Consider the following 20,266-nt stretch of genomic DNA (forward strand, 5'->3'; position numbering starts at 1 on the left):
AAGTGTTGAAACCATTCTGTTCCTCTTTGATTCTTACACCATTCAGATCAGGATGTTTTAGCATCTTGCAGTATGCTGTCACACAAGTAGCAGTTGTCCTTTAGCTTGATTCTGTTGTGCATCCTCAGTTTAGGTAGAGAGGTGGATGTGCAATGCAGGGGTTGGTTTCAGTAGATTTGGGGTTTTTTATTTAAAGATACATTGCATGAGGTTTTTATTGTAGAAAGGAAGTTTGACATGCACTCTGTTCTTAATGGAGGTAAGGTTTAAATTTTTTTCATCAAAGAAAGGTTCTGTCAAAAACAGAGGAATCAGGAATTCTTGAACCATTTCCCCTGTTGCTCTGCATGTATATGGCTATTTATGTTGGTATGTATGTAAAATTAGATGGATAGCATTATATGCAAATGTCTTGCACCCTGTTACTTAGCTCCTCAAAGTAGAGGTCAGGTACTGCTGCCTTCTAATGAATCACACTGATTTTGAACAGATGACCACCTTCTTATGCTGGGTCCCACTGAAAAAATGAGGGTAACAGTGATCAGTCACAAGAATACTGGGACTGACAACTAGGTTTCTTAGCTAAATGAGGCAAATGAGCAGAACTGTGTAATTTCTGAGAATGAGTTTGAAAAACTGTCAAGCTTGAGAGCCTCAGGTTACTCTCCACTTCCTGTTTCTTTATATGCTTAAACTGGTTTGTTGGGGACCAGAGCTTTAGAATTTTGAGATTCTGAATTTTTGCCTCATTATTTTTTTCCTGTTTGCCCCTGAAACTATTGATAAAGACATTGAATCTTATTAGGAACTTCTAATCTATAGTAACACTTGTTTAAAATCTTTGCTGACAGAAGAACATGGTAGCTCTCTAGATGCCACTATGTAATACTGTTGTGTTGGCAAGATCACATCAGGTGGGCAGAGAAGATTTTGAGTGTTTTCTGCTGTGTGTGAAGAAATACTGGCACCAATATAGGCAGATGTAAACTGAGATGACACTTTAGTATTCCATTCATTCTCTTTTAATTGTATTCTAAGTAGTCTAAAAACATCAAGTGTATATTTGACACTATCTACTCTCCTAACACCTTTTCACAGAAGATCTTTAATCATACATATTACTTCAGTTGACTGAATTAAGGAAGATGGCTAACTGGAGGGAGGAAACTCAGGCTATTAACTACTTCCTCCTCTACCTACCTATCTAGATCTAGTTGTCTCTTCTTCCTAGCAGTATTTACTTATCTAGGTCTAGTTGACTCCTCTGTCTAGGAATACTTACTTCTTTTTACAGCCTGGTTTTCCTGTTGCAATTGCTTGTCTTCAGAGTTAGAACGTGCTGTTTTCCCACTGCCGGTAGACCAACTGAGGGCATGGCTCCAGTACCAGATAGTCAGACTGCATTGCAAAGAGTGTCTGAATTATGGGAGAGTAGATGTGACAAGGAGGTAAAGTGTGAGCTGAATGGCAGTGCACATTATAGTGGGATAAAATATCTTACATCTGCAAGTCTAATTTTTTAAAGGAAGCTTTCTGAGAGGGAGATGAAAACAGTCTAACTTTTATCCATTCTATGTATTACTACTTTGAAAATTGCTTTGTGTTATTGTTATGTTTCTCAGATTTGATGGTTGTTTTCTGTTACTTTTGACTGTATTCTAAATGAGTACTGGAAGAACAAGGTGCCTTTTGTGTCATAAACATCTGAAGCAATAATTTAAAGTCATAATAAACAAGCACATATCTTCCTGCTTGAATATGCTCACTGAGGCACCCACTCAGACTTCATCCAGTTCCCCAGAATGAGTTACTTAATAATCTGCTTGACCTTTGTGTTAAGTCATGGTAAGACTGTTCCCATGTGTATTATTAAGTCAGAAAGGATAAAAAGAAATATTAATAGTTGTAAGTATCAAAGGTACTGGAGAGTATTTACAAGCTTTTGAGGAAGCATCACTGTTGATTTATAGAGTTATTAAAATTTAATAGTTGCTAAATGCATGGGAGCATTGTCCAAATTTTTGAAAACCATTTCTTCATTGAGATCAAGATAGTATGAGATCTGAATGTTACCTAGTTTGTCACATGGCTTCATATGTGCATTTAATATTGAATTGCAGTGTTGTCTGAGTATTGGCATGTACAAAAGTATGTGAAAATGCAAGCTTCAGATTATACACGTTTTAATTGTACTTGAAGGATTCACAATGCTGTATTTAATTTGTCTATTGTAGTTCAGTCTTTTAAACTTAGAAACTCTGCTGCAAAGCTATTCAAGTCACTCAGCATTTATTTTTAGAGCTGTGGGTCAGCAAGAGAACTTCTAATGCTCTGTTATAGCAGAGATAGTGGTATTATGCTTCACTGTAGCTACCAACATCAATCTCGTGCAGCTAATATTATGCCCCTAGGAACAGCCATCCTTACACTTTATGATAATGTGTCAGAATAGGGACAAAATATTTCAATGCTTAAATTACAGAAGGATTCATCATCATATAAACACAGATGTGGAATGACCTGTAAGACCATTTTTAAATGCGGTACACTTTGTTGTAAAAAATAAAGAGGCTGGTTATTCTAATCTTACATAATAGTGCTGCTAAACACAGACTACAATTTCCTGTACACTCCCTCAGACCAGTGTAGTTGGACCATTTATATCATGTTGTCTTATTTCAGTGAAAGTGATGTGGAGAGAAGCACAGAGATAACAGATTGATTATGTCACAGACATGACATGGAAAGGGGACAGTCAGGGACTGACGTGTATCTTAAGTAAAATTAGAAGAAATTAGACAACATAAGGTTTAAAAATCCAGCTTCAGTTAATAGTATCTATATCCATGCTATAACTATTCACCACAGTATTTACTTGTTCCTTTCCATTAAACTGATCAAGCTACTAAGAAACTTAAGCTTCTAACTTACCTTAGTTGTTCACTGTTACAGTCACTGGGGCAGGTCTAATGAACTTTTCGCTGAATTAATTTTTGTCAGGCTTAACAGTGAGAGGATAAGGAGATCAGCACATTGCGAACTGAAGGAAGAGAAACACCTACTATAAACTTTTTGAGTTTTGCTATGAGATTACCATTGTAAAAGGTCTAAGGAACTGCTTTGTAACACAGCCTCCTAAGTTGAGAGTTTCAGTCTTTGCTCTGTGTTTAGGTCTGATAAGCAAATATTAACACTCCCACTCCCTAGCTCTGTTTTAAAGCAAGGAGAATAACATTTGAAGATTGCATTTGTGATCATTTAAGATTAGATCTGTGCACTACTGGATTATCTGGAAGTATAAACTAGATTTAGATCTGTCTTTTTGCCAAATTGAACCAAGCTCATGATTTATTCTGGTGAACTATGGGAGGATAAGTGATACCTGATCTAGCACAAAGTCTCTTGGGATGAAGTTACCCCAACAACATTTTTGAACATGTCAGAACTAGCAGAGAATGGCTTAAAGTCAGCCCTTTTGTTACTGGTTTGATCCATTCAGGCCATCTTAAAACTCAGTAGAATTTTTTTTTAATCACAGTTCCAGCAGCAAAGAGTTTTCTATCACTCAACTTGTGATTTGTACTTCTAGATTTGTCAGCCACATGCTCACAACTGGGAATGTGTGTGGAAAACTAGAACTTGCGGAGATTGTTGAGAAGGGAAGGAAAGAAAGGATGTGCTACTTGAAGAAAAAGGGTCTAGTCTAAGAAGGAAGTGTTTTCAAAAGTCAAAACAAGCCCTTGAGGTTTCTCTGATGTTCAGATCTGATCACAAGAGTAAAAACTGATGAGCAGTGCTTTCTAACTTCAGATGCTGTTAGCAGCAGTGGAGTGTCTCGATTTGAAGAGACTGTGCACAACATGTATGTGTCAGCATCCTCAAGGCAGTTTGTAGTTAGGTACAAACTAGTATAGCTATGCAAATTTTGTGAGTTATCACCATTGCCTGTTATCAACTCTGCAAGAGACAAATCTGCATTATGCTTAAGTTTTAGTAAACATTTCAGTCTCTTAAGATCTCTTACAGCAGAAACATTAGTTAAGGACTGATGAAAGGAATTCAGTTGGAACATGGTATTTTCTTCTGGATCTTGAGCACTCAGCTGCAAATTTTTTTCTGTCTTTTTTGTTCTTGGGCTTGGTGCCTGTGATTCTGTTGTGGGTTAACCCCAGCAGGCAGCTAAGCCCCACACAGCTGCTTGCTCACTCCCCCACAGTGGGATGGGGGAGAGAATGGGAAGGGTAAAAAAGCAAAAATTCATGTGTTGAGATAAAGACAATTTAGTAGGTAAAGCAAAAACTATGTGCACCACCAGAGCAATTTAATTCAGTACTTCCCATCGGCAGGCAGGTGTTTGGCCACTTCCAGGAAAGCAGGGCTCCATCACACCTAACAGTTACTTGGGAAGACAAACTCCATAATTCCAAATGGCCTCCCTTCCTCCTTCTTCCCACAGCTTTTTACTGCTGAGCATGACATCATATCATATGGAATATCCCTTTGGTCAGTTGGGGTCAGCTGTCCCGGCTGTGTGTCCCCCTGCTCCCAGCTTCTTGTGCACCCCAAGCCTGCTTGCTGGTGGGGCAGTGTGAGAAGCAGAAAAGGCCTTGATGCTGTGTAAGCACTGTTCAGCAATAACTAAAATTTCAGTGTGATGTCAACACTTGTTTTCATCACACATCTAAAACATAGCATTGTATCAGCTACTATGATGAAAATTAACACCGTCCCAGCCAAAACCAGTACAGAGCCTTAGGGGATCAAAGTAAACAGACTGCCTATTGACTGTTGTAGCAAGATGCTGAATCATGACTTTCCATCATAGATACATTGGTCCTACCTGCCTTTTTTCCCTCACAAACTGGACAGGGCTTGGATAAGTTGTAGGTACCTGAAGTTATGTGATTATATCAGAATCCTAGTTATTTACTTATTCTTTGAAACTTCCTGTTCAAATGTTTACTTCATGGTTCTTGAGCAATTGAGCACTTGAGCATTGTGTCATCAATATGGATGTGTCTACTCAGGTCTTCAGAAGCCCAGAATACCAGACAAGGAAAGTATAAACTGCTTTACTAAGGTTGCATTAAGAAGTGTTTCTGTTTTAATTTTAACACCAGCTGGTGTATAGGTCTGTGTGTTGCATGGGAAGGTTGTTACCTCCTTGGATATTGTACTGTACCATTCCGCTTGTCCTTCTCCCTCTCCCCCTTCCTCTGCCTAATCCTGCCCCGCAGAATCATATGTGCATATTGCCCACTGCAGTAAGTGCTGGAGTGTACATTAGTTGACACTCAGTAGATGCATGTGCACACACATAGGTACCTTGTTTGCCCTGTAGGCTTCTCCAGAGTACAGAGCAGTTCTCACAGGCTTGCTGCTCCTCAGTAGCATTATTTGAGTGCGTATTGGCTGTAGCCTTACATTATTGCTCTAGTTATGTCAGTGGGTGACAGTTCAGAGCATAATTTTCTGAGACTTTGGTTGGCAACAGTAATCTGAAAGATCTTCCATGTGCCGCAGTATCAAGGAGAGAGCTGTTAGCACAGGATAGTTGATATGTGCTAATGCATGTATAGAAACTATGCTAAGCAAAGCAATGATTACATGTCATCATAGAATACCAGGTTGGAAGGGATCTCAGGGATCATCTGGTCCAACTGCTCTTGGCAAAAACACAATGTAGGCAAGATGGCCCAGCACCCTGTCCAGCTGAATCTTAAAAACGTCCAGTGTTGGGGAATCCACCACTTCCCTGCGGGCATTATTCCAGTGGCTGACTCTTCTCATTGTGAAAAATTTTCCTCTTGTGTCCAGTCAGAATCTCCTCAGGAGTAACTTGTACCCATTACCCCTTGTCTTTTCCATGTGACTCCTAATTATGAAAACCAGTAGGTAAGAAGTAAACTTACCATTAGAGAATGTAAGATACGCGAAACCAGTTAAGCTAAAAATCTAACAGAATTCTAACTTTTATATTTTCATCTAGAAAAAGCCAAAGCTAGTCAAGTTTAATTTAACTGCAACATGACCTCCTATCTGAACTGCGCTGCCCCCTGGTAATGTAGTGTCCTGATGCAGATGTCATCTTACTGTTATGCAGTGTCAGCCAAAGAGCAGGCTTAGGGTTTGGATTGCAAAAGATCAAATACAGTGGGACATGGCTGGCTGTTCATGCCTTGTACTCGGATCTGACAGTCTATAATAGTAACTCTGGAATACCTTTCCTGTTGTTTCTCTCTGCAGAATTTCTTTTGAAGTACCTGGATTCATCCAGGCAATTCTGCATGGTCTTGTTCTGCATGATTGGTATGCACAGTTCATATAGTGATACAGGTTGAATTTACACTGAGCTGCAAAGGAAGAGGCTCAGCCCAAAAATCTTGTTCTAAACTAAAATTTGTGATCAAAAGCTCTCCTTCCATGGCAGAAGAAACCTCCAAACAAACAAACAAAAAAAGCCACCACCACCAAACCAAAACAGCTCTAGAACAATACAAACCTTAGTGATTTGAATTCCAAATGGGAACTTTTTTTTTTTTTTTTTGAGGTGTATGGAACTGGTTGATTTTTTGGAAAAATTGCAAGCTACAAATTCTGGCCCTTGCCTTTTTGGAGTTCAGATCCAAGAGTTTATTTTAGGCATATCTCTAGCAGTGGGACAAGAAAGGGGGAATTATTAGGTGGAGGGAGGTACAGGAGGAGGGGTTGTTAGCTGGGGGGCGAAGGTTCCAACCTTAACATTTTTGTCTTTAAAAATACAGCTGAATATATCAAACACATATATGTCATTCGTGTCTATGCTCTTCAGGCTGGTTTTGACAAATGGCTGACTGAAATCTAAGAACACTTTCAAAAGGCTACCTTTTTTTCTTTGCTCATATTATTTTTAAATGGAAGTGTTTCCATATTTTGAAAGATTATTGCTTTTGCTTTTGACTGTTTTGAATTTTAATAGGTTAGATATCTACCTACATTAAAAAATAAGTAAAAATAAGCATGTTATTTTTTGAGACAACATTTTGTCCTAATTGTCAGTGAGAAGTCTTTCACAGTCTCTTTATTGGGCATAAACAATATGTTGAAAGATCTGGACAAGGAAATGAAATATTACTTCTAACTTATCATTCAGTTTTAATATGGTTCAAATAAAGATGGTTTTTAAGAGATTTTTTTTTTTATTATTTTAAGAGATACTGCTGTCCATAAAGAATTAACATGTTTTCCACTGTTGTTAGCATTTGAAGTGTTATCAGCTTCATTCTGGCAGATGACACACTGCTTTAAGTTTCAAATATCTACTAATTCATGCAGCATTTAAAAGCAGGCATTCTAAACAGGTGCTACCTGATATAACTCATTTTGATTTTGACTTGATGAGCCTGAGACTGGGATATTATTTGCATATATTTCTCCTTTTTCCGTATCTTGGATATTAGAACCATCATGTTTTGCAAGAATTTTATGCCCAAGATAGTTTTTAAAAAATGAAAATTGCCCTAGGCATTTTAGAGGTTTTAATCATAAAACTGGGCGTGTTGAATAGATTCTCATTTAGCAAACGTATCATGGTGCTTTTGGTGAAATATTTTTTTTGTTCACTTAAAATACTTTCTTCTTGGTAAAATATACTAGGTTATTTCAGTTACTTTGCATTAAACTGATGCAAGTCAGAACAAAATTTGGTGTGTGATCTTGTGTGCATTTAGAAATATGCAAGCCAAAAATCCGCTGGTGAGTAGGAAATCCGCCTTAGAATTACATACTGCTATAGCCAGAGCTCTTCAAATAAAACATTTTGGCCTTTTTAAAATCCATTCAGCTGGAAATTATTAAGCCTGAAGTTTGTCTTGACCTATTTCTTTGCTAGTAAACAAAATTCTAAATATTTTAATACTGAGCTATAAATATTGATTGGTGCTTTACCATCCTTCATACCTGAAGGATAGTAGTTAAATTTTTTGGTTTTACCAGTATTATTACTAAAAATCTTGTGATGACTTGATAGGTAATTCAAGGAGCTTTTTGCTCAGAAAAACCTAAGAGCCAAATCTGCAAAAATAGATTTTGAGTTTAAAATCTTATTTTAACAAATCGCTCTGTATCTACAGTTTACATATCAACTTTTCAGTGTATGGTAAGAAATTTTTCCAACTAAGAGCATCCAGTCTTGTCTTGAAAAATAGTCTCTTTGATTCCTGAAGAAATACACTCAGATACTCTCATGTCAGACACTCCTGTTTGGCAGGGGAGGTAGTTGTTCTCTGTTATACTTTGGGACTAGCAAATTTGTCAAGAATTACTGCTGTAATCAACCATGAGAGTGATGAGGCATACAAATAAAGTAAAGCTAACTAAAGTACAAATAAAAAGGTTGCATTGCCAAATGTCAAGAATATTCAGCTACAACTTCAGGACATAGGGAAAGCTACATAAATTTTCAGAACTGTTTACTGTGGGTGCTAACCAATTCTGAAAAATCAATTCACTCCATTTTAGGTGTGTAAATGAGACTTACTATATATAAGATATCTGACCTGTAATTTGTTGCTCACTGGTAATGCAGAAGCTTTGCAGTGATAGAAATATAGACTGTGCTTCTACTAAAGTTAGTAATAAATTCTCTCTGAATTCAGGATCAGACATAGTTTTCAAGGAATGATTGAAATCAGAAATAATATGTATTCTAAGCCAGAAAGGGCAGCTGTGATGCTTAAAAATAATAAAAAAAAAAAATCAAAACTATGTTTAGAGGGACCAATCAGGCTCAATTCGTTCTTTGCCAAATATAGCTGTAGCCAGTGATGTTCCTACAATGATGATGGTTAGGGAGGGGTTTAAATGGCAAATAGAGAGGATGCTGCTTGTGAATCTAGAGAAAATGATATAGAGCTAAGTGTTTTTCTCAAAGGAAAAGAGAAATCATGATTATAAATAATAACTCAAAGTGATGGTATTGAATAGCAAAGGGGCTCAGTTGGGTCTTGTAATATGCTGTGCACATGAAGAAAACAGGTACAAATCACCTGAAATGAGTACTTATGTGCTAGAAAGAAAATAAAAGGTTCAAACCAAGATAATTAGGTAGAAGATCGGGATGGTAGTCAGATTACAGAATTGGAATCTTTTATCTTGTTATATAAAGTATGAAAGAAGAATCTTAATTGTACAGGATTCTGAACGCAGACAGTAGCTGAAGACATATTTTTAGTGCTTTAGACAACACTATAATCAACCTGAATTTTTTGAAAGATGAACAAAAATCAGATCTATTTATACAAATGTATTAAAGAAATTTTAACACAAAAGATGAGAAGAGGAAGAAACAGTTGCAAGGCACATTTCAGACATCATTGAGTCAGTGGCTGTTAATAGTACAGTGGCTGTTAATTGTAGTCATGATCTAGGTTTTCTTGCACGCAAGAACCTTAATTGTCACTTCCTTATAGGAGATTGTAAACTTTAAAGGTAGGGGAGTGATGCTAAATCTCACATGTAGATTCAAGTCTATTTTTAACTTTCTGGAAATGAAAGTAAGGCATTCTTTAGCAGGGATGGGACATGTTTCTGTTTCAGTCTTTTTCTTGTTGTCTTGAATGAAGTAGAAAGCATTTGGATGGCTTTAGTCTCCTTTAGACATTATATAAGTAATCTCTGCCCTTGGGACCTAGGGAAAAAATGAAACTGTTGTTTTGTAATTAAAAAGCAGCTTTTCCAAAATACAATAATTTATGTTTTAAGAACACGTAATATATGCATTAAATCTTTCAGATGACTGCACATTACTTGTACTGAGAGTAATGAAGCTACCATAACACTATCAAAACTGCCTATCTACCTGCTGATATATTTCTGTAGTCCCCAAAGGAAATAACCTGCATAACCAAATGCACCAAATGACCTTACAGAAAGTGAGTCAAGAAACCCCCAAGGTCCTTGCAGATGATCAATAAGTGAGAGATGCCAATGACTGGCAGGTGCGCGTTTCTCGTAAAGTAACCACTCTATCTCTGATGAATCAGTCTTGACCCTCAAGGGACATCTACAAAGCACCTTCAAAAGATAAGCCTCAATATTAAAATTCATGACTCTGTTAAAAGGTAAAAATGATAGACCTATTAGAGGTACTGGGTTTATAGGTGGTATAATTTTCTTAACCTGTTTTCTGACTTCTCCTATATCCCCACCTCAGTAGTAAGTGTACGTTTTTCAGCAGATGAGTTACTTCTTTGTTTTAACAGATCAAGCTGTATCTCCTCTTTCTTCGTTAGGAAGCCTTCCTATATCAGAGATACGAACTACTCTCCTTTCAGATGGCTTGATGAACACATTAGTTAAACTCAGAGCAGTTTAGCTTTGAAGATTGCTGCTTCTATTTCAGACCTGAGGAAGTGCTTGATATGCCTGAGGGTGTGTCTGTTCCTTCCCACGTGTAGCAGTCGATCTAATAACAGGTATCACATCCCACCATAAGCTTCGCCTCACTTGTGCTACTGAGGCAACCGAACAAGAAAATGACTTAGTTTGCTTTGTGTGTGTGAAATGCTGGCAATTGTGTAATTTGCTCTTCTAATAGTTCTTAAAATTGTGCATTTGAAGTCCAGCTTAGAATATATAAATATTCTGACAGATCCAGTTATCTATATTATTACTAAAAGTATCTGAGGTAGAGAGGGAGAACTGCTAAACAGTAATAATTAGAAGACATGATGAAAAGCAGAGTAAGTAAATAGTAAGCTGTAGCTTTCCTAATGGAGGTGAAGTCCAGTTGCATCCCTTTGGACTTTGTACCTATGGAATAGGTCTTTGTAAGCAAAGGTACTTCTGCTGTAGGTGCCGCAAATTCACCTGAACCTAAAAACCGCAAACCAAACCTTTATGTGGTGATGAGTACCTAATGTACACTGGATACCTGCTCCAGTTTGGGAGCTATTCAGAGGCAGGACATAAAGGTGACAGTTCAGGGTGCCAGTAGTGCTTTACTGGAGATAGATGGAAATAGTGTGGTTACGTGGATAGATCTAATATTAAATGCAAATGGGCCACAGAAAGGACTGGACATTGTAGTGTTATATTAAGGTGAGGCCTGCTGCTCTACCCATCCTGTGTCAGTTGATTATACATTTTTCTGCTCTAATACTTTCAAATCAGAGCATAGTTGGTTTTAGATAGGCACAAAGTAATTTATCATTACTGTTTTCTTAGGAAATGTTCTTTAAATAAGGGCATGGCTAATCATTGGTGAAACAATGTGTTCAGTTGATTATTGTCCCATTGCTCCATACCCATACATTTTCAACATCCAGGTAAGGATCCAGGAGGTAGCCTGAGCATCATACCAAAATGTGTTGAAAGTCTACAAAGGAAAATCAGATCAGGATTAAAAAAAAAAAAAAAAAAAAAATCTGAATTCTTTATGAAAAGAAAAATTCTTTATTAAAATAAATTATTAAATCATTGCTGGCTTACAAGCAGCTATTCTAAGGGTAATTTATAAATGGGGAAAAAGGAGGCCTGCTTTTTTCACTACTGTTCTCTTTTCTTTATAGAGGCTGTGTGACCAATGATAGTTCATTGAATTTACATCCTCTGTATAGATCTGCAGATGCATCTTTGAGCCTTATTAATAATATTAATGCTCAGAACACATAAATTAATTTTGTATGTGAACTTCAGAATCATTCTAATAGTGTTGTCTTATGAATCTCTGGCTTTCCAGGAAAGATTTGGTTTGAGTTTCTTGTCCAACTAGATAAGCTACCGATTTTATCAGTGCACTGGGGCGTTACTTTTGTTACTGTTACAACTTCCCCATCATCTTTGCTACTTCAGTATTTCCTTAAGTAACTTGCATCCACTGTTGTGAGTTATGATCAAAATTCATTTGATTAATCTTAAATTAGAATTATAATAAGACTTGACACATTGTAAACTCATAGTTGTAACTAAATTCATACAGTATACTATATTTAATCTTTGTGTTCACACGGAAGAGTATAATGTGTTTCTTTGCTTATCATTTGGATCAAGCAAGCAAGGTGAATTTTTCCCTTCTCCTTTGCTTTTCTTGGCTGTGTTCCCCTTTTCCATTTTAGTAGTTCCTCAAAACATATAAACCATTTTCCCCTATAATGAGATTGCATATTTATAGAAAGTGCAACTTGACTTTAAAAGATAAAAGTGGTGTAATTGGCCACAAAATCATATTGAGCTGGAGTCTGCGATATAAAATGCACGCAATGTGAGGGATCAACGACCGGAGCATATTGTGTTGTTTATGCCTTCCTAATAGTGTTCTGATTTGTTGTTCAAGCAGTATTTACACATTTTATGCAACTGAAATGCAGTTGTTTAAGGAAGTAAAAAATTAACCTCTGTACTGCCATAAGGGCTCTGACCACTGTAATTAGTATAACTCTGGACAGATTACTGTAATAAATTACACTGAGGAAAAGCAAAGGAGATCAGACTCATGTTCTGTTTCAGGCTTTATTTCTAGATCTTTAAAGATAGCTCAGAGCATGTGTGTATACATTAAAAAATAGGAAAACAGAGAGGAGAAATCAAAATGACTAATGGTTTGAGAGCTTTATATATGATGAGTTACTATAAAGATTAGCAAGTCTGAAGAAGAGTTGGAAGGCATTGACTGAAGCATGTAAAAATGTGAAAGCCAGCCCTTCTTTTCTATTTCACGTAACATGAGAAAAGAACAATATTTGAGCTCTGGAAGCACAATATAGTTGGCAACAGTGAAAAAGACATGCCTTGCGCAGCATGTTGCCTATCTTCTATTTTTGGGGTGTTGTTTTAATGACTTGGACTCTCTCTGACTGTCTTCTCATTTCCCAGAAGTTGTTTCTCTGTGTCGCTGACATGCTGCTCTTCCTATTGAGCTCCATTGTGGGGGGACAGTTCCCCATGAGTGTCTGTTACATCCTTGAGTGCCAGCTGTTGTCTCAGAACTGATTCAGAGATAACGGTGTGGATCCCCACTACCTGTCAACTGGATCAAAGTGGGTCCCCTTTACATGCAAATCCATAGTTTAGTTAACCATCCAACATGCGTTGTTCGATATATTTTTCTGTGACACACTACTTGAAAGTAAGGTGGACAAAGAAACTGTAGATTAAATTTTTGGAGGGATTTGTGTGCCTAACAATGCAGATAGATGTGTGATGATATTTAAAGAAACACCTGCACATCTGTGTTCTCCTAATTTTAACAGGTAAATCCTGGGATTATTTTTTTAGACAAATTATTTACTTAATAGGCCACATTTGATTTGTTATTTGAGGTACAGTAAAATAACTCTAAGTTGTTCAATGGCATACTATGAGAGAGATCTGAAATTTAGTTGATGCACAGTGAAAAAGCTCTGGTGTGGGAGTGAAAGGGAATGACCTTGCTTCTTCCTTTTATCTTTTGAACTCCTGATCAGTTGTGATGATCCATATACACCAATGAAATCCTATCCAGTTAGTGAATGAAAAGAGTTTATTTTATTTCAAAAGTAGATACCTAAAAAGTTCCTTCCCCACTGCACCGGTAGGCCTTCAGACCTTCTTGTTTTACCAGTAATTTCACATGATTTTGTTGCCCTAGACTTCAAATAAACCACAGTGTTTTAAATACATCTATACCCCTCGAATTTTTGGCTATAGGAAAACTAGCTAAAATAGCTAAACTGCTTTAACTTTGGAAACTAATCACCAAGTATGCATAATAGTTGTTATCCGTCCTGTTTTGTAACAGTGCCAGAACAAGTTCTTTTGAAATGCATGAGATGGAAACCCCATTCTCTTCAAGAGGAAGCACCTTTCACTTTGCAGGGTTGTCTCAGACCAGGGGGTATATTATCCTCTTAATGCACTTGCATAACTCCCATTAACATTGATGGAAATTACATGTGCTCACTGTGAGGTGAATATACCCTTTTGTTGAAATGAGCGATCTGTGGCGACAGATTTTCCAGTGATGTTAAATCAAATTCAGATTGCTATACTAATTTCACTAATACTAGTTTTAGTATCTTTGTTGCTTGTAGTTTATATTAATGAAAATTCACAATGTAGCTTTATATTAGATCATGTGTTTCTTATAATGGAAAACCCCATTTACAGTGCTCTAGAAAAACTACATTTTAAACAGGTAGCTTGTCCATTTTTTTCTCCAATGTAAAATGTGGATCATTGTGTAGCAAACTTTGTATTTCCTTTTGGCTTTGTAGTTACTGTTTGCAGTTCCTTTAGAAATAGTTTGTAGAGGTTGTGTATTGCAGATGGCAAACTGTTGGCCTGTGGTTAGGACAGAGGAGTGCTGGGTTCCTGGTTCTGTTGCTGGCCTTGTTGCTGAAAGTCTGTTTGGCTCGGGGTGGCTCAGCTGACACTAATTGATGTCTAAAATGTACAAAATCAGAACATTGTAGCTCACAGGTGTTGTAAAAATTAATTGTCTGTAAATTGTTTTATTGTGAGATGAAAGTTGCTAGCAAAAGGTCAAATGTTATCGCAGAAAGCAATATAACAATTTTATCAAAATGTTAGCAAGATGTGGCTCCTGTTTTACACACAGCTTTTATATTGGTGTAACTCCCTGTTAGGGAACCGTTTATTTATACCAATACAGTTAGACTGTTGCAGCCCCTAGTGTGGACGCAGTTGTACTGACATAAAGTGCTTCACTTGTATTGTTTATTCCTGTCTGTACAGGAGCACACTTGGTACCTTAGTAGTGACATACCTGTATTTGGAGGAGTCGTGCCATTTCATATTTTGCTAATTTAGGGTCAGTCTGTGTAGCCAAGGCTGTAGCAAACAATGAAAAACCTTCAAGACAATTAGCCTTCTCCAGCAAAATCTGAATTAGGTCATTGGAGGCAATGCTTGTTTTAAGCAAAAATCCAAATAAATCATAGATGGAACATAACTATATATATATATATATCTCATTGCTTTTCAAAATATTTACTTCTAGAACTCTATAGTTCTTTCTGTGAGTCTCTTCTGCTCTGGCTTTTTTTCCTTAAACTACAGCTAGTCATTCCTATAGCATTTTCAGGAACCATCATATTTCCTTGCTGGTTCTGCAGCTGTGTAAGTCTGTATTTTGGTTTGAGTAAGGAAATGATAGAATCTTCTGTTTCTAACCTGTTTCTTACTCCTCCTCTTCCATCGATTGTTGTTCTTGCACAGGAGAACTATATCCTGTCCATTTTCAACCACATAAACCATTTTCACTGTAGCATCATTTTATGATATATAGCATTTTATGATAGTGGCTTAAAGTTCTCTTTGTTTTCAGACGCATTTTTTAATGCGTATTTTAAAGATAAAATTCAAAATAAGAATTTAGAGATACACCAGAATTTGTGATCTATGGCCTTCCCCATGGATAATTCAGCATCAGATGTCAAAAGGGTCAGGAAGTTCTGAGGTAACCCTGTGTTGCATGTGTGACACTATCAGTGTGGGAATACTAGAAGAAAATGCTATATTATTTAACATATTAATGTCCCAGTATCTTTGAAAGATACGTATGTAAGAGGTCCTTAAAGAAGCCAATGAAGATATTACATATCTATTAAGTTCCAGGAGTAGAATGTAGCTGGTTCTGAAGAGCATAGACGGCACCTCCTGAAACACGCTCTCCACCTCGAAGAGCCTGGTTCAGGTTTTCTTAATTACTAATGACTACTGGGTCCTTTAATTTCAGCTTCACCAGTGGAAGGGGAGCTGTGTTACCCACCCGTTAAGAAGTCCTCAGGCTCGCCCTCCACAGGTGTCTGGGTGCGCGCCCCCAGCCCCCCCCGCCCCTGTGGCGCTTCCCCTCCCGCCTCCGCCGCGCTGAGGGGGGTCGGGCCCGGCTGAGCGGGCACGGGCAGGCGAGAGGGGACGAGAGGAGCGTAAAACGTGAGGGGCTCTTAATTCGCTCTCCCCACCCCTCGGTGGACTCTCCCTTTGGTTTTAAGGGCTCAGCGCACCCGGCGGCAGCTCAGCGGCAGCTCCTGCCCCGTGGGGGGGGGGTTAGGGGGTGTCTCTGGGGCCCCCCCAGGTGCTCGCCGGGGTCCCGCCGGGAGCCGCCGCCCGCGGTGCCGCCGCCGGACTTTGAAGGAGCCGGCGGCTGGAGGAACAGGTTTCCTCTCTGCGCGCCGCCGGGGCGTTGCGTCAATGCTGGGAGGAGGATCCTCGAGGTAAATGAACTTTTTAAACGGGGAAAGGAGAAGAAGGGAGAGGAGGAAGAGGAGGCGGGGGCAGCACCCGCCCGAGCGCTTCCTCTAAACGCTTGTTCGGGAAACGGGCTTCGGCCGTTGCCCGGCGCCGCGGCCGGAGGATGCGCTTCCCCGCCCCGCCGGGCTCCGCGGGCGGGCTGAGAGAGCACCGGCCCTCGCACGGCACGGCTGAGCGCCGGCTCCGCGGGTGAGTGCGCGGCGGCTGCGCTGCCCGCGCAGGGGACGGCTGAGGCGGCGGCTGGAGCCCGCCCGCCTCCCCGGCCACGGGCGGCGCGGAGCCGGGGAGCGGCCGGGCGGCGGTGCCCGCGCATCGGGGGCTCCCGGAGGCCGAGCCCGGCTGCCATAGCGGGGAGGGTCCAATGCAGCAGGCAGCCGGCGGGGCTGGCCGCGCTCCTGCGGCAGAGGTAACGGGCGGGGCTGGAAGTTGAGCGCGGTGTTGCGAGGAGGCGGGGGGGGCTCGGCGCTGGGAGGGCGGCAGGGGCGGGTGAGGGGCGCCGGCCGAGGCTGGGGGCGAGGCGGGGCGGGTCCGCCGCCGGGGTAGCTGCGCCCCGCTGCCCCCGGCCAGCACCGCCGGGACCCCCCCCCGCCCCCTTCCTCCAGAGCGCCACCGCCCTCCCGGCCTGGGGGTGCCGGCCCGGTAGCGCTTAACGCTGTTGGTGGGGGGGGGGAATCGGGCCGCGCCCCCCTGGCGGGGGTAGGGGGGGTGCGGGGGGGCCGCTTCTCGCTGGGGGCATCCCCCTGGTCCGGGAGAGGCGGCCGCGCCGGGTGGTGGCTGTGCGGGAAAGAGTTTGGGAAGACAAGTGATGCCATGGCACTTGGCTTCTCCTTCAGCAGATCCCGTGCGGGGCCGGGCAGTATGTGCGGCTGGATGTGTTCGCGTGGCTGTGTACACAGCGTGGCGTTTTCTGTAGGTGGCTACAAAAAATTCTGTTTACTTGGTAGAATGTATTTGTGTAGTGGTTATTGGGCTTGCCTGCTTCTACTTTTTCTATGTTAAAGCACTTGCATTCATTCCCCCCTGGTATTTTCAGAAGCAAAAGGCTGTGGTTATTACTGTACTTAATACAAGTTAATATAATTATCTTTAAAGTCAAAGACTGTGTGCCTTTATTATTTATAAATATGGGAAGATAACAAGTATAATAGGGAAATAATTCTTAATCTCTTTCAAGTTGTTATTGGGTTATCATGGTATGTGATGCAGAAAACTGTGTTTATTGGGGATTTGGGGGATCCAAACAGCAATTTAACCTATCTGGACTAACTGATTTTGTGTGTATTACTAGGAAGCTCTAATAATAATGTGCAAGCAGAAAACAGAAAGAATAGTATGGATTCATGGAAAGTATATTGTGCTGTTTAGAACACTCTTTAAAATATCAAGTCCTGGGGAAATTTATAACTAATTTATAATTCAATTTTATTTAAAATAAAGTTACAGAATAGGGAAGACATTCTGTAATACAAGTAAGCTTCCCTGTGATAAATATTTAGCTTTGGTATAGAGTTCAGCAGCATAAGGAAAGCGAGTCAGAAGAACATGTCTGAATAGTAATTCAGTGCTCTGATAAAGTCTGGAAGCTCTGTTCCTGACTACTTCTGAAGAAATTGTAGATACTTGCAAATAAAAATACTTCAGCCATAGCTTGTGTAGGTAAATCAGCATAGCTGTAATCTTTGTGAGGCATGTTTAGCACTAGGGGTTTGATTTTGTACTTTCTCTTAAATTTTTGACTGCCTGGGAAAAAAAAAAAAAGTATAAAACTAGAAGAAAGCCTAGCACGTTGTTAGATTACAGCAGTAATGTTGGTACCAGCCTTCCCCTGAGAACCTTGTTTGATTGCAAACAAGATTCTTCCCAATCCATGTATAAAAATGTGTTTATCTCTTACAAACAAAATATAATGGTTTTAAAGGGTGGTTGGCAGCTTCAGTGAAAAAGGAGTTATCATAACCAAACCTGGATGAATAGGAGTGACTCAAGAGTTAAAAGAGCAGCAGCACCGCTGAATCCATTTAACTGGCAAAGTGGTTTTAATTGGGTTGGTTGCTAGGGAATGACTCCAGCACCATGTATTTCAATGAATTTAAACATTGGACAAATGGCACACCTAAGTCTGCTTAAATAATACACCTGGTATTGGCTCCAGCTGTACCTAGAGCAGGTGTGCATTGCTTCTTGGTAACCAGTTTTCCCTTATTGTGCAGTTCCACTGTGCGGGTTACATGCTGCTACCCTGTTCTGTGGTGGCTGCTGGGCGAGTTGAACTTGCCATACAAATTCTGTATTTAGTGTTTTGCAGTATGCTTACCTTAAAAAAAAAAAAAAAAAAAAAAAAATCAGTTAATGTAAACGTAACTAGAAACAGCTTTCTAGAAGCAGGCTCAAAGCAGGATTAATTTACATATTTGATACAAGAATTAATTTGTTACATGTTTGTACCTTGTACAGGAAGAGTCAGATACTACTCTTGATTTTATTGGACTGAATTATTTGACTTCAGTGAAGTTGGACTGGGCTTATGCATGGGACAGTTGTGCTCGGACTTGATTAGCAAGGTTGGGAGCGCCACTGTGTGCAAGCAGCTGTCAGTTACTAGTTTTGCCCACAGTGCCTGTTACATCTGTGCCGAGCAATACTAATCAATAGCACATTAAAAATACCATCTGGGGGTAGAACTGACACTGGTCATCCCTGTGTGTCCTGCCCTGTGCTGCTGTATAACTGACATTAACTACTGAGGGCACTATTGAGAAGTCTTTCCTTGGTGCAAATGCTACTTGAGAACAGAACTTGGCTCTGTTCTTTTATAAATAGAATAAATGTATTGAAGTCTGGCTTTATCTCTTCAACATTTATAATGTAACTTAGTATAATGTTCTGTGTTGGCACACAGGAGAATTAAGTTTGGCTCTGTTCTCATTCCCCATACTAGCAGGAGTTAAGAACAAAAAGAGGCAGCTGTATCTAATTCAGGCTATGAAGGGAGTCAGGGACTTGTTAAACTCAACCGTAAACCATAGAAAATAAGAGGACCAGACTTTCTCTAAAGCAGCCTGCTAGGTTTCGTGGGCTTAATAAAGCTCAGCTAGATGCCCCAGCTGAAGAACATTGCATAAATTTCTGACAGCACTTTCCTAAATATAAAACAGGAGTGACCAGACTTGTCAAGTTCATATGTGTAATCTGGGAGAAAATAAGAGGCATACCTAATTCTCATGAGAGCCACTGCAGATTAAGCATCTTTAATATTGGAGGATGGCCTGCAGAGGCACATAAAGCAGTGGGCCATCTGTACCACTCAGATCAAAATGCATCACTGGAGAGGGTGCTATATTAAAAGTGAAGGCAGATTGGGGCACTGCTGTGGAACTCTTCTGGCTTTATCTATGAGTTGCAAATTAAACTTGTTGACAGAAATGGAGAAAGAACTGTTAATAGAGACTTTATGTCATATTTCTTCCCTGAAGTTCACTGAAGACTAGGGTTAAAGAAAATCTATCTGTATTTGACCACTGGCAATCCAGGCGAGAGACTCTTCTCTTGCTATTCTGAGAACTATTTAAAGCTGGCTTTTAGATTTTACTGCATAAATGCTGTTAGTTGTGGCATGTCTGTCTTTCATGAATACATACTTCAAGAAATAGGTTATTTTCTAAAATTGCTTTAATTTTCTTACCTAGTTATTGGTATGAGTTTTGCACATAATTACATACTTTGAGTTGGTTCCCAGCAGTACTTACCCTGATAATGATAGGAACATAACACATCAGAATAGTTGAAAAATCTTCATTGAGGAGGGGGTTGAGAAAGAGATAGCAGGTTTGGTAGAAGATGCTTGTTGTACTTGACATGAAATTCTCTCCTCCACCTCTCGGAGATCTCTCCTCTCAGAGATAGCTAATTCTTTTAACCACAAATATACAAGTTCAGATAAAATAGCTGTGGAATAGCAGTTTATGTACATCCCCAAATGCTTTAAGTATTTTACAGATAGATAAGCAACTCTCTGAGCAGGGAACAACTTCTATTT

The 20,266-nt window shown here is 39.7% G+C and overlaps 1 protein-coding gene across 13 annotated transcripts in view; it reads left to right on the forward strand.

Moving 5' to 3' along the window:
• Positions 1-20,266, forward strand: part of SULF2 (sulfatase 2) — a 164,227-nt gene that overhangs the window by 77,988 nt on the left and 65,973 nt on the right. For 3 of the 13 annotated variants that reach the window (XM_074888618.1, XM_074888619.1, XM_074888630.1), the window contains exon 1: positions 16,258-16,419. The exons of 8 other annotated variants lie outside the window; for them this stretch is intronic. In XM_074888618.1, the coding sequence (XP_074744719.1) occupies positions 16,334-16,419 (86 nt within the window). In that variant the 5' untranslated portion in view covers positions 16,258-16,333. Of the gene's footprint in view, positions 1-15,960; positions 16,194-16,257; positions 16,420-20,266 lie in introns of those variants that run through there. 2 more of the 13 variants (XM_074888620.1, XM_074888624.1) reach the window with 2 other exon arrangements.

Source organism: Strix uralensis, chromosome 18 (assembly GCF_047716275.1).
Source record: "Strix uralensis isolate ZFMK-TIS-50842 chromosome 18, bStrUra1, whole genome shotgun sequence".
Classification (NCBI taxonomy): domain Eukaryota; kingdom Metazoa; phylum Chordata; class Aves; order Strigiformes; family Strigidae; genus Strix; species Strix uralensis.